Consider the following 25493-nt stretch of genomic DNA (forward strand, 5'->3'; position numbering starts at 1 on the left):
GCCGGTCGTGTGGACGGATACCGAGCACCGGAGGACGCAGGAGGAGTGTCCGGACTGACGGTGCTTCCTGGACGGATAAAACTCAGGGACTGGGGGGGGGGACCCGCTCGGTTTGTGGATACACGCAGCGGCGGCGGCGGCGGCGGCAGGAGCCCCGGAGCACGGCGAGTGTGTGAGCGGTTCGGCGGCTAACGAAACATGAACAAAAACCACCGAGTGCAGAGCAGCCGATCTCTCAGTGCCGTGGAGGTGAAGAGCAAGGTGCGGAGCGACTCCCCGGCCGGTGTGTCCGGCTAGCGGCGCTAACTGTCGCTTATTATCTTTGCTAATTTAGCTGCTAAGTGGCTCCGCGAGTGATGTCGCACCGAAACCCCGACGCGGGCTGAAGGCTTTGACAGTTCGCTCCGTGTTTGTGTGGCTGTTGTTAGCGCGTCATTAGCTGGTTAGCGGCTCTCTCCGTCCACAACTTGGATGTGGCGTAGTTAGCCGCGGAAGTTTGACGGCTAGCAGCCGAGTTTGAAGGCGGAGGTTGTTGTCAGCTGACGCCGCAGTGTCACCTGTCAGCCTCCCGCCGCTCGTTCACCGGACACCGGACGCAACTTTGAGTTGCCTCAGCGCGTCCCACCAGGAATATTACACAAGTTACCGAGCGTTTGTGAGAAATAAAGTCGGTTTGGAGTTGGTTTGAACGAGCTGTCCGGTTGTGTGACTGGGTGGACAGGCAGGTGTCATTCGGCCTCTAGCAGCCGGCTCCTTCCGCCACCAGGTGTGGTGCCAAAACAGTGACCCGCTGCCAACATGTTCATTTAAGGTCCTTCTCTCTCTCTCTCTTTTTTATTAATTTTTTGGATCATAGGGATTTTACTCATCTTTAAATATTATTTAAATAACTTTACTGGACTGAGGAAATCAAAAGAGGTGGTTTTGAGGTAAGATGATGTCATAGTCTGACAGAATTTCGTGGTTTAAAAAAATAAGAATAAAAAGAATATAAATATACAAACTTTACTGTTTACATGAGAGTCATGTGAAAGAAACAAACTTTCTCTGTAATATGTTAAAATGCCAGAGTAGGACTTTTGAGAGAGAATATAAATGATAAAAAAAAAATCTAAAAGGTTAACTAGCTGACTTTAGGTTAAGCTAATAATGTTATTGTTTGTTAGCATTAGCTAGCTAGCTTGAATTCGTTGCCGCTGTCCTCCCCACAGTACAAACTTTTCTTTACTGTTAACAAAAAAATAAAAAAATAAAAACTTTTTCCGTAATATGTAAAAATGTCAGACTAGGACTTCTGAGAGAAAACAGAAATGATTATTACAAAAATCTTTCTAACAGGCTAACTATCTCACTTTAAGTTAGGCTAATTATGTTATGCTTTGTTAGCATTAGCGAGTTAGCTTGAATTCGTTGCTGCTGTCGGCTAAACATCCCTGCAGTGCAAACTTTTCTTTACTGTTAACATCATGTGGAGATTTTCCATTAGTTTGAACATAAAATAGCACAAAAAAATATTTTGTAATAATGTCAGAATAGGACTTTTGCAGTAAGACACCTCAACTGACATCTATGATTTTCAAAACTATAGCCTTGCTAATGTTAGTTTTCTGATAAACTATGTTCATGTTATCTAATACAGTAACACAAAAGCTAACCAGCTGTAAAAATGTATCACTATCTGTCTAAAAGATTGACGAGCAGACTTTCGGTAAAGCTAACAATATTATGCTTTGTTAGCATTAGCTAACTAGCTTGAATTCCTTGCTAGTGTCTGCTAAACATCCTTGCAGTTAACAGGAAATGTGAGTTTTTTTTCAGAACTGGCATTTAGGAGTATGCTAGAGCTTTAAAGATTATTAATCAATTGTCAACTATTAAATTAATTGCCCATGAATCTGATAATAAATCAGTTTAAGTAATTTTTAAGAGAAAAAGTCTAAATTTTCTGTTTTCTGTACTAATCTATGAGAGTAAACTGAATCTCTTTGGGTTGTAGACAAAACAAGACATTTGTCATCTTAGGCTTTGATTGACATATTTCACCATTTTCTGATATTTAAAAAAAAAACAAACAAAGAATTTATCTATTTATTACTCCAGAAAACACAGCCCTAGATTATAGGCGGTATTCTAGTTTTGTTTCTGATGTTTAGACTGTACGCGTGTCAGCGTAGTCACTTTTTGGCAGGTGGAAAACTGCTTTGTATGAGTTGCACTGGTCCTTTAAAGCTGTCTCAACTGGTGAAAAGACCTGGATAAGTTGTTATTAGGGGCACAGAGCAGGTACAGCAATGCAGAGGCATAACAATAATAGCGGATGTTATTTGGTTTTTGGCAGACAAACACTTTTTGGCACAACACCGTCAGCCCGCGGGATCATTTCACACTTGTGTCGAAGAATGGGCCCTCAGGGCTCTTGTAGCTGCTCCAAACTAGTTTTAGAACTGTGTGTTGACACAAACCGTGACCAAATATTGGTGTCATTACACCGTTGGTTCACAGCTGTAGCAGATAAGTTGGACTTTGCAAGCTGCAAACACAAAGTTATTTTATTCTTTGGTCCAGACTCAGTACACGAGGGTCGTTTAACCTTATTTGCCTTCTCATGTGAGGACATCTTCCATCCTTTTGCTCCCAGCTGATAATTAATGTCATTCTGCGTTGCACTGAGGCAGAAGATAACAAGTGTCCAGGTTGGCACTGGACTGTAGATCATCTTTTGTCAGTGCTGTGCAACAGTAACCACTTCACAACCAGCAACAACTTCTCATCAACACCACCGACGGGGACATTGTGCTCTGTCTCGGCTTCACAGTTGCCTAAAGATTAGGCATCTGCAGCCATTGATCCAGTCAGACCACACTCACACACTGCAGCGTGTTTGGTGGGAATGTGTGTATGCTGAAAACACGCGGTCTTTTCTCATAGCGGCGTTCCAAACATCCTGTAGGGCAGATGGATTAAATGGGGCTTTTACAGTCGTGATTGAACTGCATCAAAAGGAAAAAACATGGGAAGACACACATCACAAAGCCACGTTAATAATTCATCCCATGTGGTGTGTTAGCTTGTCTACATGGATAACAGACTCTTACATACAGGCTGCGGTGCTTTTGGAATTTAGACTACCAGCTCCAGACCTGAGGCCCTTTTCTCAGCTCCCTCATGCTTTCACCTTCATATTCATGTAGTTTTTTTGTCTGTACGATTGCGCTCACATGTGACTTCCTGTCTGCTCCGTCCCAGTTTGGTGCAGAGTTCCGTCGGTTCTCGCTGGATCGGTCGAAGCCGGGCCGCTTCGATGAGTTCTACGGCCTCCTGCAGCACGTGCATCGCATCCCCAACGTGGAGTTGCTGGTGGGCTACGCCGACGTGCACGGCGACCTGCTGCCCATCAACAATGACGACAACTACCACAAGGCCATCTCCACCGCCAGCCCCCTGCTCAGGCTGTTCCTGCAGAGGAAAGGTACACAAGCGTCTGAGCAAAGACTTCTTCTTTCTGCCTGTTTGTTAGATCTGCTTTCCAGTGCAAATGCAAACAAAGGTCCGGTGTTTGCTCTGAGTGGCGTCGACTGTCTTTGTAACTTGTCTGGATGATCAAAAACAAGGTTATGATGATATCTTTTCAGTTCATAGGCTGCGTGTTGCATTTGTGTTTTGCCCACACTGTCCTCCAGCTTTGTCCTCGGTGTGCCAGTTCTGCCCCGCATAGCTAAAGGTTAGCAACCTGGCTGAGCAGCAGAGTGTGCTTAACAAGAACATTTCACTGGACTAGATGAATGTTTGCTTTTTTTAAATTTAATTTTCTATTTTTAAAGTCTTTCAGAGCAGCGTTTATCAAGCTGCCCGGGGGAGCTCGTCCAATTAGGATGTCCTTTACTGTAGCAAGGCAGTCGCAGGGGAGGAGTGTTTTTACTGCGTGACTGCTAACGAAATAAGGGTTTCACGTTCAACACTGTATGTATACAGCACTCCTGTTGTTTCGTACTTCCTCACTGGCTGTGGTGTAATCATTACCGACAGTTATTGTACTAAAAGTCCTGCATTTGCTGTACACGGTATCAAAGATAGTTTGGTTATCTTTTCAGGAAACGAGAGATGTTTTGGCTTCTGTTATCCGTTAGTCATAGAGGCGCATGTAAGAGCCAGTTTCTGTCAGACCACACGCGTAAACATCGAGCTTTTTCTTGGATGTTGTGTGTGTGTGTGTGTTCTGACTAGAAGCTAAGTGTGACCTGTTGAATGGGGGAAGGACCCCGAGCTCTGCTGGCCCGGGGCAGCCCCAGCCGCGTGCTCTGTTGTGTTTAAGCTGTCTCGCTGTGCCATATGACCCTATAGAAGCTAAGCCACTTTGTCAGGAGGAGATTAGTGGGGTCACTGTGTAGCGCTGCATGGGACCGTGTTTCAATTACACGCTCCAGACACTAGCCCCACGCTGGGCTCACTGCTGCTCATCCACACACACGGAAAGAAAAAAAAACACCAGGAAAAAACACAGTCGGTACAGGCAGGCAGGCATCACACATCAGTCATCCACACACTCACAGCTTTGTAGACAAGCTAGAATGAAAACAGAAGACACAAACGCAGCCACAACCCCCTGCAGACGCCGCCGCCCGCCCTCAGACCCTGGTTTCCCTCCCTTCACCTTACCGTTAAGCACCAGTTGGTCCCAGCTTAAAAGGCTCCGCAGTGTGCAGATGCAGCAAATTGGCAGCTTGTGGAGTAATTTATTATACATCTGCAGACATCAGTTATTATCTCTAGTGATGGCTCTATAGCGAGTTAATGGCTCCTCAGTGTTGGAGCCAGCTTGGAACCTTTTTAACGTTGTTTGTTTATCTGGAAAGCTCCTCACGTGTGGAAACATGACGCCAGATCGACTGCGGATGAGAAATGTGGTTGTTTTTGGCGGAAACGTTTCACTCATTCACGATTAACAGTATCTGCATGCCTGACTCCGAACCGAAATGAGATTTATTTAGGCGAGCAATGAGGCGAGCTGACTCCTGAAGACTTTGATGTTATCAGCAGCACCAGAGGGAGGTCATAGTGGAGGGTCACTGGGTCACGGTGGGAAGGTAGCACTGGTGCAACCCCGTCACCGTTTTCATCTCTTTATCGCTCTGGAGTCTCAGTCCTACAGTCACAAGCTGGATTCTAATGCCGTTATTCTACTACTACTGTGTCCTTGGAGACTGTAACGGGGTAATTACATAAATGTCTTAGACGGTCATTAGTCAGATGTGATGAGTTTGGTCGTTATTGCATAAGAGCAGGACTTCAGACAAAGCAGCAGTGTGGAACAAAGTTTGTTCCAACTCCATGAAAAAAAAGGCAGTGAAATCTGAACACAAAGATATCGAATAAAAACGGCTCATAAGCACCAGTTTCAGTGATTGCAAACAGACTTGTGACAGTTTCAGTTGACATGATTTGTGTGCTTGTTTAAATAAAAAGTCTAGTCTCAGCACAGTTCAGCTCATGCGTGTCATTCGGGTTATTTTTGGCGCCGCATTTTATTTGCAAGACTAAATCCAGGCTACGGATATCCCAGGATAGGTGCTCCGTGGGCTCTTGTTCATTCATCGGTGCGCAGATGGTCGGACGGATACGGGGATGGATGTTGGTGCATGTTGCTGTGTTGCTGCGGTCTGGTGCTCGAATAATGCCCACATTGTTGCTGCTTCTGCGTCGACGCTGACCGGCCATTAATGTCTTATTGTTCACTGTTGGTGTCTGTGTGGGGAATACCGCAATCTGCCAGTCATTTTTAAAATTGCTTCGACACTCAAACCAGTACAGCTCAGCAAGGCTCTGGGTATCCCCGTGCAGCCCACCCCCCATCTGTGAACAATGTGTTGATGACTGTGGAGCTGGCAGTGAGGTGTCCACTGTTTACTGGTTGTCATGGCGCCACTGAAGAGGCCTGTTCAGAGGTGGATTAACAGAGCTGGAGTCTCTTTAAGGCCGATGGGAGCTGCAAAGCATGCTGGGGGCACTGCTGCGAGCGTTTAAAAAACACCTAGGGCTTGCCTAGATATAGGAATGTGAAGGATTGTTTGCAGTTAATAGTTTTACCGTTTAAAAAAAACAAGTAAATAACTGATGAAGGACATAGTGGGGGTTTAGCTCGCAACGGGCCACCGCGACAAAGACTTCTGTGGTGGTTAATGCCTCCTGGCCAGAGCTCCGTCAGTCAAGTAGAGCTAAAGTCTATTAGGACTTTATTATTTATGTTTGAGTGGCCATGTTTGGTAGCAAACATTGTTTTTTGTAGCTTAATCGTGAAGCAGTCACCTTAATGATTTATCGGTTCAAAATTTGCATCTTTAATTATACATATCCAACGTCAAATGTGTTGTAGCTGTTGCTGCTAACTGTTGGCGGCGAATACACGAGCGAATAGCAGCGAAGACGACGGTAGAGAAACTCCATCGCCGCTTGTTGTTAAATATTTTCCCGCTACACACCCTCGAAAACAGCGTAACGGCCCAATTTGCAGCGTAACGGGTCATTACGCTGTTATAACGCTGACGAGAACCCTGTAGCTACTTTAAGAAGTGTACGTGCCAGATAACCACTCTATATCAGAGTAAATAAACGCTAAATCCCAGGTGTAGTTTCTGAGACATGTCCAGGTAAATGTTTGATTGGTTATTTGTATCTGGTTGATACACAATCAGATGTGTTGTAGCTACTTGGTGATGTTTATGGTTTACGAGGAGAAACCTCATAAACCACCTCAATCGGAATAAAGACAAGTTAAATCCCAGCTGTAGTTTCTTAAGCCAGTAGTGAAGCTGTGGGGCAAGTTAATGTTTGATTATGTGGTCACGGTTTTGGATGTTTTGTAGCTACATCCTGAAGCGCACGTGCCAGAGACCACTCGTAAACCATCGCAATCAGACTGAACGAAAGCTAAGTCGCAGGTATAGTTTCTAGATGAGGCGAAACTCTGAGTCATGCCCAAGTTTATGTTTGATTGGTTTCCTAGACGTGTCTAATACATTATCAGATGTAGTCGTGACTACTTTGAGATGGTTATGTGACCCAGAAACCATCTGAATCATAATAAATAAAAGCTAAACACCTGCTGAAGTTTCTCATCAAAGGCGGTAGGGAAACTGTGAGGCATGCCCAAGTTTGTGTTTGATGACTCGTAAACTCGGTTGTCAGGTGAGATTTTTCCTACAACATCATATTTGTCCATATCAGTCATCCAGAACATGGTTAGTATTTGTACACGCTCTGCTTTTATAGTTTCCAGGTTGTCATCCATGCGGTGGGAGCAGCTTGTCGTGCCGTTTCTCTCAGGGCGTGTGTTTGTTTGGTGACGTTGCTCATGCAGTCCTGAACAGCTCATAGCTCTGAGCCACTTAGGTGGACGGGGTAAAGGTATGGAGAGGGACAGGAATGCTTGTGTTTGTATATCCCAACAGGGACTGCCTGAGCAATTAGTAACCAGTGCATGAGTCATCCAGCCAGCCAGAGAGAGAAAAAAAAAAAGAGAATGTACAGTGTGAAAGTACACCTGACAAACGTCTACCCACCCAGTAAAGCAGGCGGTATCTCTGATAAGCAATGCAAAGGAGTGACAAAGACGCCACAGCATGTAGAGACACTGGTAAAGGGGCATTGAGATGAAAGGATTAAAACAAGAGAGCGCTGCTGGCAGGTGTACAGGATGCTGTATTCCCCCACAGAGTACAATGTATGAAAATAATCTGCTTTTGATCTCAAGTTTTCCACGGAGCAAGCATGAATTATTCCCTGGGATGGTGAGTGTAATGAGTGAAGGAACGATGGAGGAGGAACGCTCGGAGGAGGAAGATATCTTAGGCCCTAATAGGCAGGGATGAAAGGGAGAGAGAGTAAACAGTGCTAAAGAGGGGAGTAATGTATAAGGCATTGTTTAGGCATGGCATGTAATTAGAGACGAGAGGGAGTAGTGTAAGTGTGATAGGAATGCAACAAGAGGTAGGGAAGGGAGGAGGATAGTGGGAATAGTATTAGCGAGGGAGGAATGCAGAGTGAGGCCCAAGCTGGGGAGGGTGGGAGGGAGAGAAAGAAATAAAAAGATGGAGGAAGAAGGGAGGAATGGAAGGGGGGCGTTTTGGGTGGAATGTGGCCAGCCTCTGATCACGTCTGCTGGGTAGATTAGACAGGACAGCCGGCCAGACTGGACCCTGAGCTCCAGAGCCGACCGGGGGGTATAGATGGGCAGAGAGAAAGTGGACGAGATCGAGTACAAGACAGCAGAGAGATAGAGGAGGTTTATAAAAAAAAAAAAAAAAGAACAAGAGAGGAGCGAGCCAAAAACCTTCAGCCTTTTTAAAACCTGACTGAATGAGACTTTATGCAAGAAGATGGGATTGGATAGAAGGAGAGTGACGGGAGGGAGTCCAGGCTCTGGGTTAGAGAGTCTGTCAGGGTTCCTCAGCTCAGAGACGGTTGAAGAAGATGAATGGATGGAGGGAGGGAAGGAAACGGGGAACTCAAAAAAAGAAAACACTGCATGAGAAATATGAAGGAGGAGGAACTGCCTTTTTGATTAAAAGAAGGAGGTGGAAGGCAACAAACTCAGGATCGATCACTCATCAAAGCTGATGTTTGGCATTGTGTCATTTTTATTGACTGAGTATCACTAGTTAATTAATTAAGTGCACTACTTTGGCTCTGATGCATCATGATCTGATTGGTTACACGTCATGAGTTACAGCCAATCACCGGAAACTGTTGTTTACACAGAGGGACCGATGAGCACATTTGTCAGAACGAAGCAGCTCCGGTGAATTAGCAGAGCTGTGTTTGGAAGACAAGGTTGCAGCTAAAATCCTAATAAACACTGCAGTCTTACTCAATCTACCTCGTTTACCTGTGACACAGAGAAGAAGTGGTGCAGCTGGAGCTTAGTTTACCTGCGGTGCTAGGCTAAAGCTATCACTCGAGATTCAATGTACCTCTTCGCTCGTGGTTATCTGGCATAATATCTTCCTAACGTTAGATTAACTTTAACAATCTGTTTTAACTGATAGACACGTCGCTCTAGCGGAGACACAACCTGCAAAAACTGAAGAAGAAGCACAACTGTCTGCACAAATCAGGACATTAGTTGTTTTCACAGTGGGTAGGGCTACGCTAGCAGCTAGCAGCTAAGTTAGGAGGCAGCCACAGATTACCCTGAAACAGAGTCTGGAAAACAATAATTCCTTAAGATCTGGGCTTTAGTAGACGATAAAAGTAGAGAAAGATTAAGAAAACAAGAGAAGGAGATGACGAGACAAACTGATCAATTTCAATCAATCAGGAAACAATAGAAAGCATCTTAGCATCACGTAACGCACTGACATCATCACTCCTCTTTCTATTATACACATTCAGTTATAGTTGTCAATATTTATGAAGTAACCTAGTTGTGAATGTTTCCTGCTCTCACATGCTGTAATATTTAACATTTAATGTGTATCAGTTACAAATATAGGTCATGAACTGAAAAACAAAACAAAACAAAGATGGCGGGCCGATGCAGGAAGGGAGCTGCTACGACCAAAAGTTTGTATCAGATCAGTGTGTGAGAGCTGAACTTTAAGAGCAGCTCCTCTCATAGAAATTCTCGTTTCAGAGTTGAAACAAAGAGCTTTTGACATTTTGAGTTCCTGCCATTGATTTTTTTAAAGTGCTATTCAGAGCTGAGGATGGAAGATCTTTCCAAATAAAGTCTGAAGTCGGTTATTTTTGTTTCAAGATGAAAATCATTGATCAAAGATGTTCAAACAGATAAAAAAAAAATACAAAATCTCCCAAGACTGGAGCTGATCTCCGAGCAAATGTGAAGATGCACCAGAATACATAATTTGCGTTTCTGTCTCGGCTTCAGAGCAGGCAGATGTATCTCTTGCAGATTTTTAATTAAAAGGCATTCCTTCTGTCTCCTGGGCTACTGAGATCTTGATGTGAAGCATGATAACTGATATGCTTATCTGTGAACTTCTATCAGCACATCATTCCAGCATATTTACCCCGGCGAGCTGCGCACCGGAGTCAGCAGGCTCCGACATGCAGCTCCCAAACACTGTTGCCTGACTACTGTCGCTGTTTGCACTTTATTTGCTCTTTTGTCCTCTTATATTAGGAGTCTTCACACTTTTACAGCTACAAGAAGTTGATAATTGCACAGGACAGCTCATATGTACATTGGAAGGGTTAGTAGTTATAACTGGCTTTAAAAAGATCCTTTTCTAACGTGATTCAAATGCAAGCGATAGGAAACAAGATCCTCAGTCTGTACAGCAACTTTAACTCACTTTGATGCCCAAGTTTCAAATCAGAATTTTTACAGAATTCCAGTCAGACATTTTTGGAAAAGCGCAACACGGGAATTTCACATTAAACACACTGGATTTGTAAGAGTGAAGCCTCGTTATCTCAGGCTGGATTTCTGTCTCCCATCGCTTTTAATTTAAAAGGATCTCTCAGGAGGAGCAGCTGCATCATCCAGTATCTCTTTAAGTGTACTTTTAATTAGGTCAGAATATTTTTTTTAGGCTCAAAATTTTAAGTAATTAATCCCGATCTTTTAAAACGACCAACCAATGCAAGATTCATCAGGCACATTTGAGCTAATGTCAGGATATATCACATCAAACTGAATTAGATAAATGGGATTCGGCCGGTCAATTTGTTCGCCGCACATGTGCTTTTGATGCTGTGAAATGTCAAATGATTTGCCTTGAAGGCTCTGATTGAAAAATGAGTCCCGTGCATTGATCTCAAATGCACTTGCTGCCAATGGCTAATTCATGGTTTCTGCGTGTGTGTGCGGCTCTGTTCATTCAAGGCCAGTCTGGTGTGTGTTTGGTTGCATTTAATTTCCCCTCATGCTGAACTGCTTACAGATCGGGCTGCAGCACCGTGGCATTGATTATTTCTGAGTCGAGCTCGATGGGCAGACACAGCTCAGGACTTCTGGAGAAATTAGGACTTTCTACTGTATTTGGGCTGGGAAGGCATGTGGTAACGACTAATTCAATTACAACTCTGTTATAATGAAGTATAGCGGTGCAGATGGCAAAGAATCTCCTCGTACAAGCCCTCCTTATGCCAGACGTTTGTTTCAAACACCACTTGTTGTCCTGGCACATGTGCAGTCTAAAACTAAAGTACGAAAACCGATCCCTGTGGAACATCCCTGCTACAGTCCACATGCTGGTTACTGACTCTTCCCCCGGCCGTCATACTGGCTTCCATACTAGTTTCTGCATCTGTTGCCCAGTTACTGACCTCCGAGCCCGAGTCCTACCAAACACAGGACTCTGTAATAGCAGCAACAGCAGCTTTAAAAGACTTGAAAACACTGAGGCTGAAAGAAGGGACTCACGCCGAGGAAGGGAGAGGTTGAGTGAAGGTGAGGCGAGGAGGTACCGCAGGAAGGAGGAAGTGTCGACGTCGACACAAAATAAATTGATGGAACTGCTTCATACTGCAGTGACAAGAGGGAGGCATTAAAAAGTGAGTGTAGACTAGCATGTATAATGCAATAATCCAGCATTAACAGCTGTATAGTCACATAGATTGGAGTAAAATAGAAGTCCTTTATTGTTATTGAACAGAACAATTGGCACAAAAGCACAATAAGAAAGGCACGAATATGAAATACAAACATGTAGCAGGAAAAAAGTCTAGGAGGAAAATTAGCTATGAAAACAGTTGGCTAGCTTATTCTTTCAAAGCCAATTTGGTGTATTAAGAACTATAAACCAGTAGTGGAACTGTGGATGTTGTACATTGGTGAATATAAATGAAGAAGTATTCCTTTACGTGGTGCATTTATATGTAAATATGAACAGCAAACCAGTTAACCACAGATAGACTCTTCTAATAATGAACTCATGTGCAGTTCATAGTTTAATCTGTGCAATTCTGTTAATGCTGTAATTGATCTTATCTTTAATGTAAATATAATGCTGCTGTTTTTGCAGTAAATTCCATCTTTATGGCTAAACAGTTTTTATAATACCTCTTAGGACTTTAGACGAAGATGTGATGTCTTGTTGTTTTACGAACCCTTCCTGAGTGTCACGTGACTAAATTCCTTGTGCGTGCAAGCTCACTTGGCAATAAAGCTTTTTCTGATTTCAGTAAATAAATACAAGGTGCATAAGGTAGCAGGTGTAAAGATGTAGATGTTTCTGTGCTTCTTCTTCCTTAAAGCAGCGTAGACTTTAGTTTGGGTGTTTTTTTGATAAATTGAGACGGACTAATAAAGCAGAGCTGACGACTCAAATAGAGAATTCATGACAGAGATTATATGAAGAGGCCTCCAAGCAGGCTAACGTTCTTGACCGGAGTCTTTTAAATAATGCATTTTAATATGAAATTCCTCAAATTGGCAGCTGGGTTATTACACATCAAGACTTCCTGTGCTTGCCTCACACCTCTGCACGGCCCTACAGCCTCCTCCTTTCCCAAACGCCTCGCTGTTGTTGTTTCATCGCCGGCCCTACTTCGTCCATTTCCCCTCAGCGCTCTCTCGTTGACCTCCCTCCTTCCATTTCTTTCTCCTTCTCTTATCAGCAGCATTAAGGCACTTTTATCTGGGCTGTGCCAGCGAGGTATGCTCACCACACCAGGAATAGCAGCCCTCCGGGAATTCACTCCTTTGAAAGTTCTTTTTTTTTTCTTATCACCTCCTCCACTCTTTTTTTTTTTTTCTTTTTCTCTGTCCTCTGTGTCTACTTGCTGTATTTCTATCCCTCCTTCCTGTTTCTTTTGTCTTGCACCACCCCTGCTTTTCTTCTTTTTTTTCTCTTTTTTCCTCACCAGTTCACACTGACACCACACACTCCCTCCCTCCTTCCTCCCGTCTCGTATCATTTCGTGTCAGGAACATCGTGGCACCGGCTGTGTGGTGAACATCCAGGCTTGTCATCAACAAACCTGACTGTTTCCAGAACAACCTTCAGCTGCTCAGCGGTTTTTCTCACCGCGATCCTTGAGACATGAGACATGCGTTATGTTTGGACGCTGCGATCATAAACAACTGAAAAGCTCGTGTGATGTTATGAGATGTTCTGCGACCTTGTTCACAATCCTTATCTGTAGCCGTGTACGATGAAAGATTGTTTGCACAAACACCTACTTACAGAGACGGTAGCTGTGATGGCAGCGGTGAAAATGGCCGCGCAGCTCCTTCCTGGTCCTGTTTTCACCTGGACACGGTGTCGGGTTTCCCTGATGCAGGTACCAGGAAGTGAAGGATTGCTGGTGTCATTGTTGTCGTCAGGGATCATCGCGCCGCTCGTCATCCTGTATCATCATAATTGTAATGCTGTGTAATCGGCAGCTTAGCGGGCGCTGCAGGAGTGGGTGTAATGAGAGTGTTGGAGCAGGTACAAGCAAGTACATCAGTGTCCGATGGGAGAAAGGTGCGGCTCTACGGTTTCTCAGCTTATTTAAGCATGCAACAAAAATGAGTTAAATAAAAAGATTTATTTCAGACATGCCACAGTATCATAAAACAATAACAATAACAAACAAAAATGTCTGAAAACAAACAGTATGTTCATTAATCTTATACCTCATTGTTTCCTTTGAACCCTTTACTTATATACCTCTTTAGAAACCCGTAAGAACGTCTTTACTGTTCCACATTATCGTCTTTTTTTCCCCCCGATATTTTCTTAAATTGTTTTATAGTTCTTTTGAGCTCGCCGTCCAGACTGTTTCATAAGTTCACCCCACAAACATCTGCTCTTGGTGAGCAAATGGCTTTTTAAAATTTGGATTTCCTTTTAATTTGGTTTATATTAGACATGCCACAGTATCGTAAAAACAAAGGAGAAAAGAAAACATACAAACCAAATCCAAAACCTAAAATGATCTCTGAAAACGAGGAGGATGAAGTTGAACTTATTAACTTCTACATGTCTGAATATCTCATATCTTACTGTTTGCATCAAATCTCGTCCACCTTAGAAACCCTTAAGAACACCTGTACTGTTCCACATTATTGTATTTTTAAAGCTGTACTCATTTTGAGATATTATATTCCATAGGTTTACCACACAAACTAATAAACATCTGCATCTTCATGGCGGTACGAGCAAATGGCTTCTTAAAGCTTGAATTTCCTCTTTATTTATATTTTTTGAGGTCATTTCTGAGCAGTCATCAATGAGCAACTTATTGTTTGATTCGCAGTGAAGTGTTTATTATTGTGCTCATTATGTCCCACATTATCCTAAAAGCCATTTTGAATGATGCTTTTACAGGATATAACGTAGTATTATATGTGTTAGCCCACATTTCTGCACAGTAGGTCAAGTACGGTGAGCAAAAAATAGCTTTGTTTTGTGTAATATTTTGGTGGAGTTCGCCCTCAGTTCATGGTGTCAGTAGCTGTGTTGTGTTTTAAATGCCCGCACGTCCCGTTTATTCTGCGTCATTAACACTCGGGCTCTTTTAATGCCAAACCCCAGCGTCGGAGCGTGATGCAGAGCGGAGCACCGAGGGGAAACGATGACCGATGCGTGCCGTTTCACACAAGCGGCTTCCTCTCCTTAGGCGGAGTTGTCGTAGTCCTTTCAATGTCAGGACGGAGATGCATTAGCTGTTCACCCAGTGTGTGTGTTCGTGTCCGTGTGTGTGTTGGTTGGGCTGCATACTACAGAGTGACTAAGCGACGCTGTGTGTGTGTGTGTGTCCTCACTTGTGACGATGTGTTGCCATTGGGTTGCCATTTTCTCCTCCACTGGTTCCTGCTTCCTTTGGTCCTCGCTAAGTCAAAGCAGCCAGCGCATAGTTGGAATGCCTGAACCTGAGCAGAGCCACGGGCCGGTGTGGGAGCTGGCAATTAAGTTTTCTGCTTAATGGCTGTGAGCTATGCTTCAAGTATGAACGCTGATTCCGATGCACGACAGGCGTGTTTCATGTCACGGTTGTGGCCCGACAGAAACCAGCAGAGCTCCGGTGATGTTGGGCGACTCACACATAGCCGGGTATTTACTAAAACGGATCTACGTTTTCAGAAACAACGTTGTTCACACCAGATCGTTTTCAAAGAAATCTTCGTTTACACAAACACATCGTTAAGAGCTGCTATGAGCTGCCAAACCTATAGGGGGCATAAAGCCATGCCAGCCAATCAGAATCCTGGAAAAAACACAACAACGAACGGCACAAATTACTTCCTGTTCCTTCAACGATAATGGCACCAGGGTCGTTTGTTTGGACCCACAGAGAAGCTCCTCCATGTGATCGAATATTTCTGAATGTAAATGCAAACGGGCCAAAAGCACAACCGTAAAAACCAGCACCGCTTTAACAGCATCTATTTCTATCACAGTAGCTGTAACTGTAAACATGGGACGCACACATATGATGTGATGACGCTTTTGTTGCTCACTGTGACGTCAAACTCCGTCTCCTTCAGTCTACATGCAAACGTAAAGACTCTCCACAGAAATGATCGTTTTCGGCAACTTGTAGCTTCGTTTAAATGTAAACCAAAGAACCAAACATATTGAGATATCACCCTTTTTGCTACTTGTAAACGGGGCCTAAAGCTTAAAAAATAAAAAAGAGAGGCCATGATATCTTCGCTTTTAGTTTAAAGTGTTGGTCGAGCTTTATAAAAAACGAGATCTTTTTGTCAGACTCTCCACCTCTGCTATATGCTAACATTTTCCCAAATTTGCGAGGACACCTTGACAGCATCCTTGTGACATAACGTTTGGTTAGTAATGTCCATGTGGAGTAAACTGTAAATCCCTGTTATCCCACAGAGTGACGTCCGATTGTCTCATCCTACGAGGCCCCGCAAAGTTTTTGATTTCTCCACCCGTCAGATGCGGAAATGTTAGCGCGCTGGGCTAACTAGTCGCTCAACCCGCTGGAGCGTTTAAGGCCAAGCAGCACTTCAAGACTGTGTTATTATACAGGGTGTGCTTGTTAGTTACGCAGCGTGGAAGCTATGATGCCTAATAATAGTAATAATAATGCTTCCTCGTTCCTGTCAGTAGCGAGGCTGACTTTCTGCTTTGGAGAAGCAGCCGAACCGCAGTTGGGGATTCAGCTCACAAACAGACAGTTTGGCGGCGACAAAACGAGAAGTCTTTGAAGTGCGAAATCGAGAGCCCGTTGTTTCAGATTTGAGTGGCAGCTCCGCTATTGTTGTAAGGGCAAGACGCATATGCAGTCAGGGTTTTTGTTTCTGCCTCAGAATGGGCCCTTTTAGGGAGGAGGCGACTGAGAATGACAGCGAATATGATCGATCTGCGTTCAGGAAAGCCGACGATGCGAGTTAGAATTCGACGCTTTGTTGTCATCGTGCTGCAGCGCGAGGCAGCAATACGGGGAAAGGTTGAGAAAAACATAAAATCCTCAGAGATAAAGTAACTTATTTAATGGAAATCTTGGCTTTTGTTTTGCTTCTGATCATTTAAAAAACAAAGTTGTGTCGTACGCTTCAATAAAAAAACCCCAATCATCTTTTCTTTTTTAGACTTTGCTCTCAATTTTGATAATTTATTATCACAAAACCTCAAAAAAATTCCTCTTAGCAATAAAAACACTGGAAGCATGTGAGGAAGGAAAGTTTATCATTCACACTCGAGCTGATAAGTTACAAATGTGAGAAGTTTAAACAGCTGCTCTGATAAATATCCTCTAAAATCTTGGCTTTATAGAAGAATTTTATCGCCGTCCGCTGTTTTTCTTCACCTGTGATCGTTTCAATTAATCATTAGCCAGATCGGCTGCATACCTGTACACTCTCAGCATACCTCGGTCAGGTGTTTACCGAGACCGGGGGCGTGAACGTGATGCTGTGTTTGCTCTACGCATGAAAATCATCACGACCGCAAACACAGAATGACCTCTGAGTTGTCTAAACAAAAGAAGAGATGATAATTAGATTTCAGGGGCCGTAATCGTTAGGCGTTGACCTCGTGAAGCGGCGTTTCCACGGTTTTGTGTCGAGATGAATTCGTCAGGTTGACATTTATGACTCATTGTTCCTCAGCCTGTTCGCTGGTTGTTTCTCTCTTTGGTATGAAGAACAACATTTAGCCGTTCTGTACCAGCCGGTTGTTAATTATTGCACCGTTGGTTCAGTTGATAGCGCTCGGCGTGCATGTCTTAGCAGCGCTGTGTTCGCTGTAACTGGCTGAAACTGTCCAAAAATACACGAATAACAGGATTTAGCAGATAGGGTTTAGAATTATTTACATTTTCTGTTAATGATGCAGCAGATATTGGCTTTAAAATCATTTATTTAGCAGTGACAGCAACTCAAATCAAAGGCATACGGGATGCACATACATGCATCTATTCATGTGATGCGGGTAACTGAAGCCATATTTCCAATGACTGATTTAAATGTTTTAACTTCTTGACACTGAGAAATTACAGATAAGTGGTGGAGAGAATTGGTGCAGGCCAATTATGTGAAGCATGAGCAGCACCGGTGATCACGTTTGTTGGTTTTTTTATTGATACGATAAAGTTTTCTATGATTGATGGTTCGTTTACTGTCCTTCGTCTGACATCCTCGTGTTCAGCTCGATCGTCCTAAATATGGAATTAGCTTTATGAATGATCGGTCTGGGAGTTTCCATCTTGAAATGTGTGTGTGTTTGTTTCCTCGATCCGTTTACCGCCGCTGCCTTCACGTCTCATCAGGGTGACAAAAGAGGAACTTTACTATTGCAGTTTGTTGCAGCAATAACCGGCGTAATATCTTCCGTGTTAGCGGGGCAAACGGGGCTCTGTTTTGCCCAGGTCCTGTGTGTAAATATAAAAAATGGAAACAAAAGAAGGACAAACGAGGAACAGTGTGTGCAGTGTATTTATATAGTGACTTGCCTGTAGGCCGTAGTTGCCAATTAGACTGAGAGCTTGGCTTGTGTGCTCTGCTGAGCTATAATGTAACTATGGTTTTTCAGGGTATTGAGTTTCTCCGTGCGGCTGCTCATTAGAGCTCCGGCTTCATCAGAGATCAACCCAATAGATGTGTGTGTGTGTGTGTCTATAAATTAATGCAGACTCGCAGATGCTTGCACATGCTGTTTACACACTGGCTCTGTGTGATTATGCTGCTTGACACCGCGGCGTCTCTTTTGCCGTTGTGTGTTTGCGAGTGGCCCTCGGGGACCGTCGCATGCTCTCTGCTCAACTGGAGCTCCATTGTCAGGTCTGGCCTTTCATATGCTGGAGATGGAGGGACGGCCGGGATGAAAAGACGTCTCGAAAGAGCGAAATGAGATGTGGAGCTTCGCCTGCTCCCATGCATGACTGCACTGCCAGAACAACCCTCGTGTCAGCGGCGGAGGGAGTGTGTGTGTTTGCGCAACTGCTTTGAAGCATCCACCTGTACGCCCTTGTTTTTGCGTAATGCTGCCTCTTCAGAGTTCATGCGCTTGGCAAGACGTGGATCAGAAAACGGGCACAGATCCAATCACGAACTCGGAGGTTCTGATAAATTTGTTGTTGCTGTGTTCTGACGTGTAGTTGGCCCATAAGATACAGCAAGTGTGCTAACCTCGTGCCTCATGAGAACTGAAACATGAGACCGCCACTCTTTCTCGGGACAATCGATCCTTTGTTTTGGTTTTGGGATGGAGAGGGGAGTGGCGGGGAGCGTACCTGTCAAAACCTGAGAGCCAGAATCTTTATCAGCCACCTGAGTGGATATTTTTCCCAGATTACTCACGTACACGCTGGGAGGGAGGGAGGGAGGGAGTGGAGGGAGGAAGGAGGCGGTGTGGGTTTTTATTAATAGAGCACTTTCATCTAAAAACAGAGTTTACAAAGTGCAGCAAGAAGTTGAGAAAAAAGATAAAAATATCACAGTCAGAAACAGACAAAACTGGAGCCAGGAAAGGAGAATGAAAGCCACGATCATGTTAATGTTTAGCTGCATGTTTTATGCTGGTTAACTATTAGAGAGCCAAGGTCCAGCTTTTCCCTCCTGTAAGCCTCGGCCTGGTGTCGGTATCAGCTGGGTTGGGTTAAAGTCTATAGTTCCTTTACAATCTACACAATTCCTCCTCAAAATGCACCGAACAAAGGACAGGACTGGTGACTCATGCAGTGACAACAATATTCCTGGTTTAATGCGACTCTTCAGAAAGAAGTTCAGCATTTAGGGAAATAAACCAATGAGGAAATAATGATGAACGCTCTGTGCATGAAGCTACAGCCAGGAAACAGTTAGCTTAGCTTCGTATAAGGTTAGATAACGATGACGAATCTGGCTCTGTCGGATCAAAGTGACAAAATCCTCCCTCCAGCACGTCTAAAGCTCACTAATTAACACGTTTTATCTCGTTTGGCACGTTTGTTAAATCCGCATTGAAGTGTAAGATCCTCTGGAGAGGAGAGCGCAAAGTCCGGCACACAAGTCCACCAATAACCATAAAACCACAGCTTGATGCTTTTACACATCTGTTTCTGTATGAGTTTGTTAAAAACTTACATACAGTTAGTTTTAGTGGTGTCTGATATTGGTGTGTCACAAATATATCTCTAATATGTATGTGAAGAAAATCATTTGACATAAATATAAGAACTCTTTTATTTAGAGAATTGGTTTTGAACAAATTTCCATTCTTTGTTTGGGGTCAACTGAGTAGCTTGACTTTTGTTTTGAAGTCTTGTTTTCTAGCTTCATGCTAAGCTAACAGTTTCCTGGTTGTAGCCTCCTATGTAGCACAGATATGGGAGTGGTGTCTTTCTCAATAAATAACATGAATTTTAAAGGCTGTGTGTCGGCTTTCTGTTTCAGTCTGTTGTTTATCAGTTAAACCTTCATGGAGATCTAAGAGTTATTACAATCAGTAAAGCTCAGCTGGCTCACTTTAGCCTTTTATAATATAGAATACTGAATTATATTTACCTAAAAAGCAGCTTTTGGGTTAAAGCCACCGTATATTCTTGAGAATCAAAGCTTGTAAATAGTTCTGCTCTTCATTCCTAGAGCACAGTAACGGTTCCTAAAGTCCTCAGTGATTGAAGTCAAAGAGCTTTAATGTGTGCTGCACAATATTTAGCATTTAAAATGGCTAAATTTGGTTCCTCCGCTTTATAATCTGCTGATCTTGTAAGTGTTGGTGTGATGGAGTGGCTGTTTCAGATTCTAATTCATTCATTTTGTCTAGAATATTGTCAGGTTGTTTTAAGGAGTTTGTCTTCAGACGTAATAATTCATACGACTGTGACAGTGTGTGTTTTCACTCTGACGTTGTTCCGTGTTTCTGTGTTTTGCGTCTTCTTTGGTTTTCTTGGGCAAAACAGGAGATTTTTAATCTCCTGGTTTCCTGCATCCACTCGTTTATTAGATGTCTCTGCCAGGCTGAGAATAGAAGATTCATGTGGACAGTCTGCGACACCAGCCATATGCTCATTAAATTTATAATGCAGCCTATCTGCTCACCACGTGCACCTGTGAGGTCGTACGCAGCATATGTGGGCTAATTTGTGGGCGGCCGCACGTCAGATGGATGTGATGAAGGACTCGGAGCTGCGCTAAACGCCCGGTGTGGCTTTTTGCATCAGCGCGACCTGAAGGAAGCTGCAGGGGTCGACGTCTTGTGTGTGTTCAGCACTGACGGCCTGCAGCGATGCCTCCGGCTGAGAGCGAAGCATTATTCATTCTCCTGGAGCTACATGATGCAACAGAATGTCAGCCTGAATAACAACTTGATGTGTAATGAGCCCAGCGTGGTATTAATGGAAAATTAACCAGCTTTTGTTAACGTCCTCTTTGTTTCTCTCTTTCCCGCTCTTCCTCCTCCTGCACTTCTCTTTCTCTACTTCCTCTCTTTTGTTTTGCAGAGGAGGCAGATTACACGACATTCGGTACCGACTCACTGACCAGGAAGAAGAACACGGGGCTCTCGGCGGTTCTTCTGCGACCCGACACCAACCGGAAAAAGCCGCCGGTGATCATCAGCCTCCCGAAAGACTTCCGGCCCGTCTCCTCCATCATCGACGTGGACATCCTGCCTGAGACGCACCGACGTGTTCGCCTCTACAAGCACGGCCAGGAGAAACCGTTGGGCTTCTACATCCGCGACGGCTCCAGCGTTCGGGTCACTCCGCAGGGCCTGGAGAAGCTCCCGGGAATTTTCATCTCCCGCATGGTTCCTGGCGGGCTCGCCGAGAGCACCGGCCTGCTGGCGGTCAACGACGAGGTGCTGGAGGTGAACGGTATCGAGGTGGCTGGGAAGTCTCTGGACCAGGTGACGGACATGATGATCGCCAACAGCCACAACCTCATCATCACCGTCAAGCCTGCCAACCAGCGGAACAATGTTGTTCGCAGCGGGGCAGGAGGAGGAGGAGGAGGAGGAGGAGGCGGCGCGGCGTCTGGTAGTTCGGGTCGGTCGTCAGACAGTGGCGCCAGCTACTACGGCTACTCGTCGCAAGCCGCCGCGCCCTCAATGCCGACGCACATCATCCAGAACTTCCCGGTCGGGGAGCTGGACAGCGACGAGGACGACGAGGACCTGGTGATCGAGGCGGGAGGCGAGGCCGAGCCCATCAGGCGAGCCCCGTCCAACTACAGCATGCCCTCGATGCCTCACTACGAGCCTCACCTCAACCTCCGAGCCACCACCACCTCCGCCTCCGCCTCCGCCCTCTCCATCAACGCCAACGGGACCCTGCCGACCAGCGGCAGCAGCGGGTCGCTCAGCAACACCAACGCCACTTCCGCCACGTCGTCACCGGACAGGGCGATGGAGAGGCGGAGTCTGGAGGAGGACGGTACCGTTATAACGCTGTAGACCGAGCGTTCACACACTAAACACTGGAACCAGAGACGGACAAACATTCAGAAACTTCCACACACACTCGGGGGGGGGAGTGACGGACCAGCAACATCCAACTCCACTACACTGCGACTGTACCTGAGAAGCACAAAGATACGTGTACATATGAAATCTGAACACCTACATGTTTGTACATCCAAACATTTACACCACGCTTTGCTCCTCTACATGCCAATGATCACGCATGTGTGCCATAGTCTGATCCCCCCCAAGTCCATCAGACCTGCAGACACAAACATGTCAAAGAAAGAACTCAGATTTGATGCCCAGAGTTTTACTTCTAAACAGGGATCGACTGATATGGCTGATAGTTGTGGACCCAAATACCTTAACTGTTGTATTTTGCCACCACATAATGACAAGAAACCTGTCATTTCTAACGAGGCTTCTTCATTAATAAGAACTACTATAGCTGAATATGTACACGAGCAATAGGAGTGATGATGTCAGAGCGTCTCAGGAGCTCAGGACTTTCTCCTCTGTTTACTGATTGATTGATTGATTGAGATTGAACATTTTGCCTCCTGCTCTTCTTCTCTGTTTTCCTAATCTGTCAAAGTTTTATCACTTTTATCACCCGCTAAGGCCCACATAAGGCATTATTTATTACTATTTTAAAGACACTGTTTCTGTGGCGTCTGACTAACTTAGCCGTTAGCCGTTAGCGTAGCTTTAGCCACTGTGAAAGCAGCTCACTTCCTGGTTGGCTGACTTCCTGTGGCGTGGGCTGTGTCTCCTGTTCAGTTGTTGCAGACGGTGTGTCTGATAGAGAGACTTTGCTGAGACGGACGAATGTGCTCGTCTGTCTCTGTGTGTAAACAATGGCTTCCAGTGATTGGCTGTTTTTGGTGACCAATCAGACAGTGACCACACAGAGAGGCAGCTGCATCAGACCCAAATTAGCAACTTTAAATTTAAATTATCTATAACTGGTTTATAACAATAATAATCGAACAAATGCCAAATATCAGCCGGCTGATAATCAACCAGGCTGATCTTCGGTCGATCCCTGTTTCTGAACCACTAAAGGCACTCGAGCTTCTTTCAGAGGGGAGACATGAGACCCCCGTCACTTCTCATATGTCGTATGAATAACAAATGCACTCTGAAGCAAGATTTGTTTTTAGCTCAAGCATTTGTCGACAGTCTGCGGTTGCTTTTTCACGCTATAGTCGCACCGTGACCACCTGCCTTGCCACACTTTCCACACAATGAAGTACCACATTAATCACCACAGTACTGGGATCTGCAGCAATACTGCAGTTTTTATTTGGGGAGAAACCTCCTGCAAAATACAAGTCTGGGTTCTCTGTGCTGACTCAGAAGCGTCTGACCACTGTTGTTAGCCATTCGTCCTGTTCTTACCTGCTGTGGTAACGACCGACTGAGAAAGAAAGCTTCCTTCATTGTCTAATTCTTTACGAATCGCTTTACCATGAAGCCTGCGTTTTATATGATTTTACTTCTTAATACAAGCCTAGTTTGACCTTTTGGAAGTTCCAGAAAACTCCTCCTACCTGATGAAGGGTAGAATTAATTTCCCCGTTGTGTTCTTCTTCATATTGCACTCCTCTTCCTTTCCATGACAAGGGCTATTTCCCCTGCTGCATGTGTACAAATGACAAAACATGAATGTGATTATAATCGTGTTTGTTTTTTTTTCCTCCTTTTTCCTGCTCTGTCTGGACCAGAACTCATCTCATCTGTGCTGATCGGAGTTCACTTGGATGAAACGTATGAAAAGTGTTCTCCTTTCTGCACCGTTTCCATGTCGTGTTTAGTTCAGCCGAGGAGCCGCTGTGGGAGAACGCACCTCAACCAAATGTGGAGTCTGGGCACAAAGCTCGACCGGTTGACGTCCGTGGTCCATGCAGTGGTGCGTGTCCCACAGTGAGGACAGGCTGAGTCATATTGGGGCTAACGCATGTGTGCAGCGTCTTCCCTCTGACCTGTATCGAGTGTTTCATGAGCCTCTTTCCTTACGTTTGCAAATCGGGCTGTAAAATTCAACTTAAATCAGATTTTTTTGTTTCAGGATGTCGGGAATGTTGCGTTCTCTCACGGTTCCAGCTCGCGAAGCAGATCCATATCGTGTGTTATACGGCCTACTGTACGTCCATTAGCACTACATGCTGCTGCTAACTGCCTCCCCGAAGTGAGAGCAGATGGTCTATTATCCCCCTTATTGATTTTCAGGCTCTCCTGCTCAGAGTGCTAGCCATGACGTTAGCATGGATTCCGTCTCGCTCGTTTTCAGTAATGCTCATCAACACATTACGCTGGTGCAGGTCCGTCGTTAGCGGCTCCGTTTTATTGTTTGAATTCAGCCGGTGGATATCAACGACTGGGAACACGTGTCTGAGGTCTTTTTTTATGGTACAGAACATGCTGGTCTTCTCTTCTTTCATTCCCGTTCACCGATCATCATGCGAGTGTTTTGGAAATCGTTGTTAATTTATTTTCTGTATCTCTAACTTTACCACAGGACACTGGGATTGTAACCACGGCATCGTTTTGTTTTTTTTTATTTATTCTCTAATCATGTGTCTGCATATTTTTCTTCCTTTGTACACATTTTATGACTTTATTTTTATAACTGATATGTTTTTCTTTTGTTTATTCGTGATTGTTGTTTTTTGGTCATAAATCTCATGGTACCGTAGATTTTGCCGCCCGTTAGAGATGATTAGTTGGTGATTTTAGTGCTCTGGCTGAAGCAGCAGGACGACCTGTGGAAGACACTATTGCTAATTTTTTTTTTTTTCATACTGTGAATTATCATTATTCTTATTCTGTGGGAGAGAAGCGGTGGTTTTAGTGCAACCTCAGAACAGGCTAAGTGTTGTGCTTTGAGTCAGATTTTTTTTTTTTTTTAAAGTGATCGAGCAATGATTTTTGCTTGCCAGATAAATCCTATGGTATAGATTTGTAATAAAGATTGTCAGTATTTTCATATCGATGCTATATATGATGTACATTTTTATCAACATTAAATGACAAATGTTTTAAGACTGGAAATGTATGAATACATAGACGAACACCTGTAACTGCTGATTGGAGGAGCTGGATAAAATAAACTAATATGTAGCAATAATCACGTCTGATGTTTGTCAACTCGCTGTTTGTTGTTGTTTGTTTATGAGATCAGTGTCACAGACGTACCTGAGAGACAATAAGGTTTGAATACACCCGAGTAATTTTAATATTTAGCATTAAAACTCTACAAACAATTAGAAAATCCAACTTAACCTGCCTATGATAAAGTCTGTTTTATTAATTATAATAATTAACCTGTCTAAGTTGGAACTAATGTCAAGACTCTACCAATATACCATAAGATCGAACTTAATTAATCCCAAAATACTTTTTTATGCCACATATTGTACAGAAAACAAAATTAAATAACCATTTAGAGTAAATGCAGAGCCTAATAGAAAACAAATAGATTAGATGAATAAGAAAATGTAATACTGGCAAGAACACTGATGATATAAATGAATATAATATATGATAATGAAATATTGCACACAGCAATATCAGACTGCAAATAGAATCAAACACATGAAGTCAAGATATTGTGAATCAAATAGAAAATTGGAATTTTATGCTCGAAATTGGAATATTGGACCCAAAACCAGAAATAGTGCAAAATGAAAT

General features: G+C 44.0%; 1 protein-coding gene across 1 annotated transcript; it reads left to right on the forward strand.

Moving 5' to 3' along the window:
* pard6b (par-6 partitioning defective 6 homolog beta (C. elegans)) lies at positions 1-24930 on the forward strand. The gene is made up of 3 exons (XM_008288259.1): positions 1-261; positions 3247-3469; positions 20839-24930. The coding sequence occupies exons 1-3, from the start codon at positions 199-201 to the stop codon at positions 21789-21791; spliced, it is 1239 nt and encodes a 412-aa protein (XP_008286481.1). The 5' UTR covers positions 1-198; the 3' UTR covers positions 21792-24930.
* Positions 24931-25493: the final 563 nt, after the last annotated feature.

Source organism: Stegastes partitus, unplaced genomic scaffold (genome assembly GCF_000690725.1).
Source record: "Stegastes partitus isolate 25-593 unplaced genomic scaffold, Stegastes_partitus-1.0.2 Scaffold549, whole genome shotgun sequence".
NCBI lineage: Eukaryota > Metazoa > Chordata > Actinopteri > Pomacentridae > Stegastes > Stegastes partitus.

Bases quoted from the DNA above. Each gene is read 5' to 3' on its own strand.
- pard6b (XM_008288259.1), top strand. From the start codon at position 199: ATGAACAAAAACCACCGAGTGCAGAGCAGCCGATCTCTCAGTGCCGTG. The intron at 262-3,246 runs GTGCGGAGCGAC...GCTCCGTCCCAG, and splicing joins CCGTGGAGGTGAAGAGCAAG to TTTGGTGCAGAGTTCCGTCG. The intron at 3,470-20,838 runs GTACACAAGCGT...TTTGTTTTGCAG, and splicing joins GCTGTTCCTGCAGAGGAAAG to AGGAGGCAGATTACACGACA.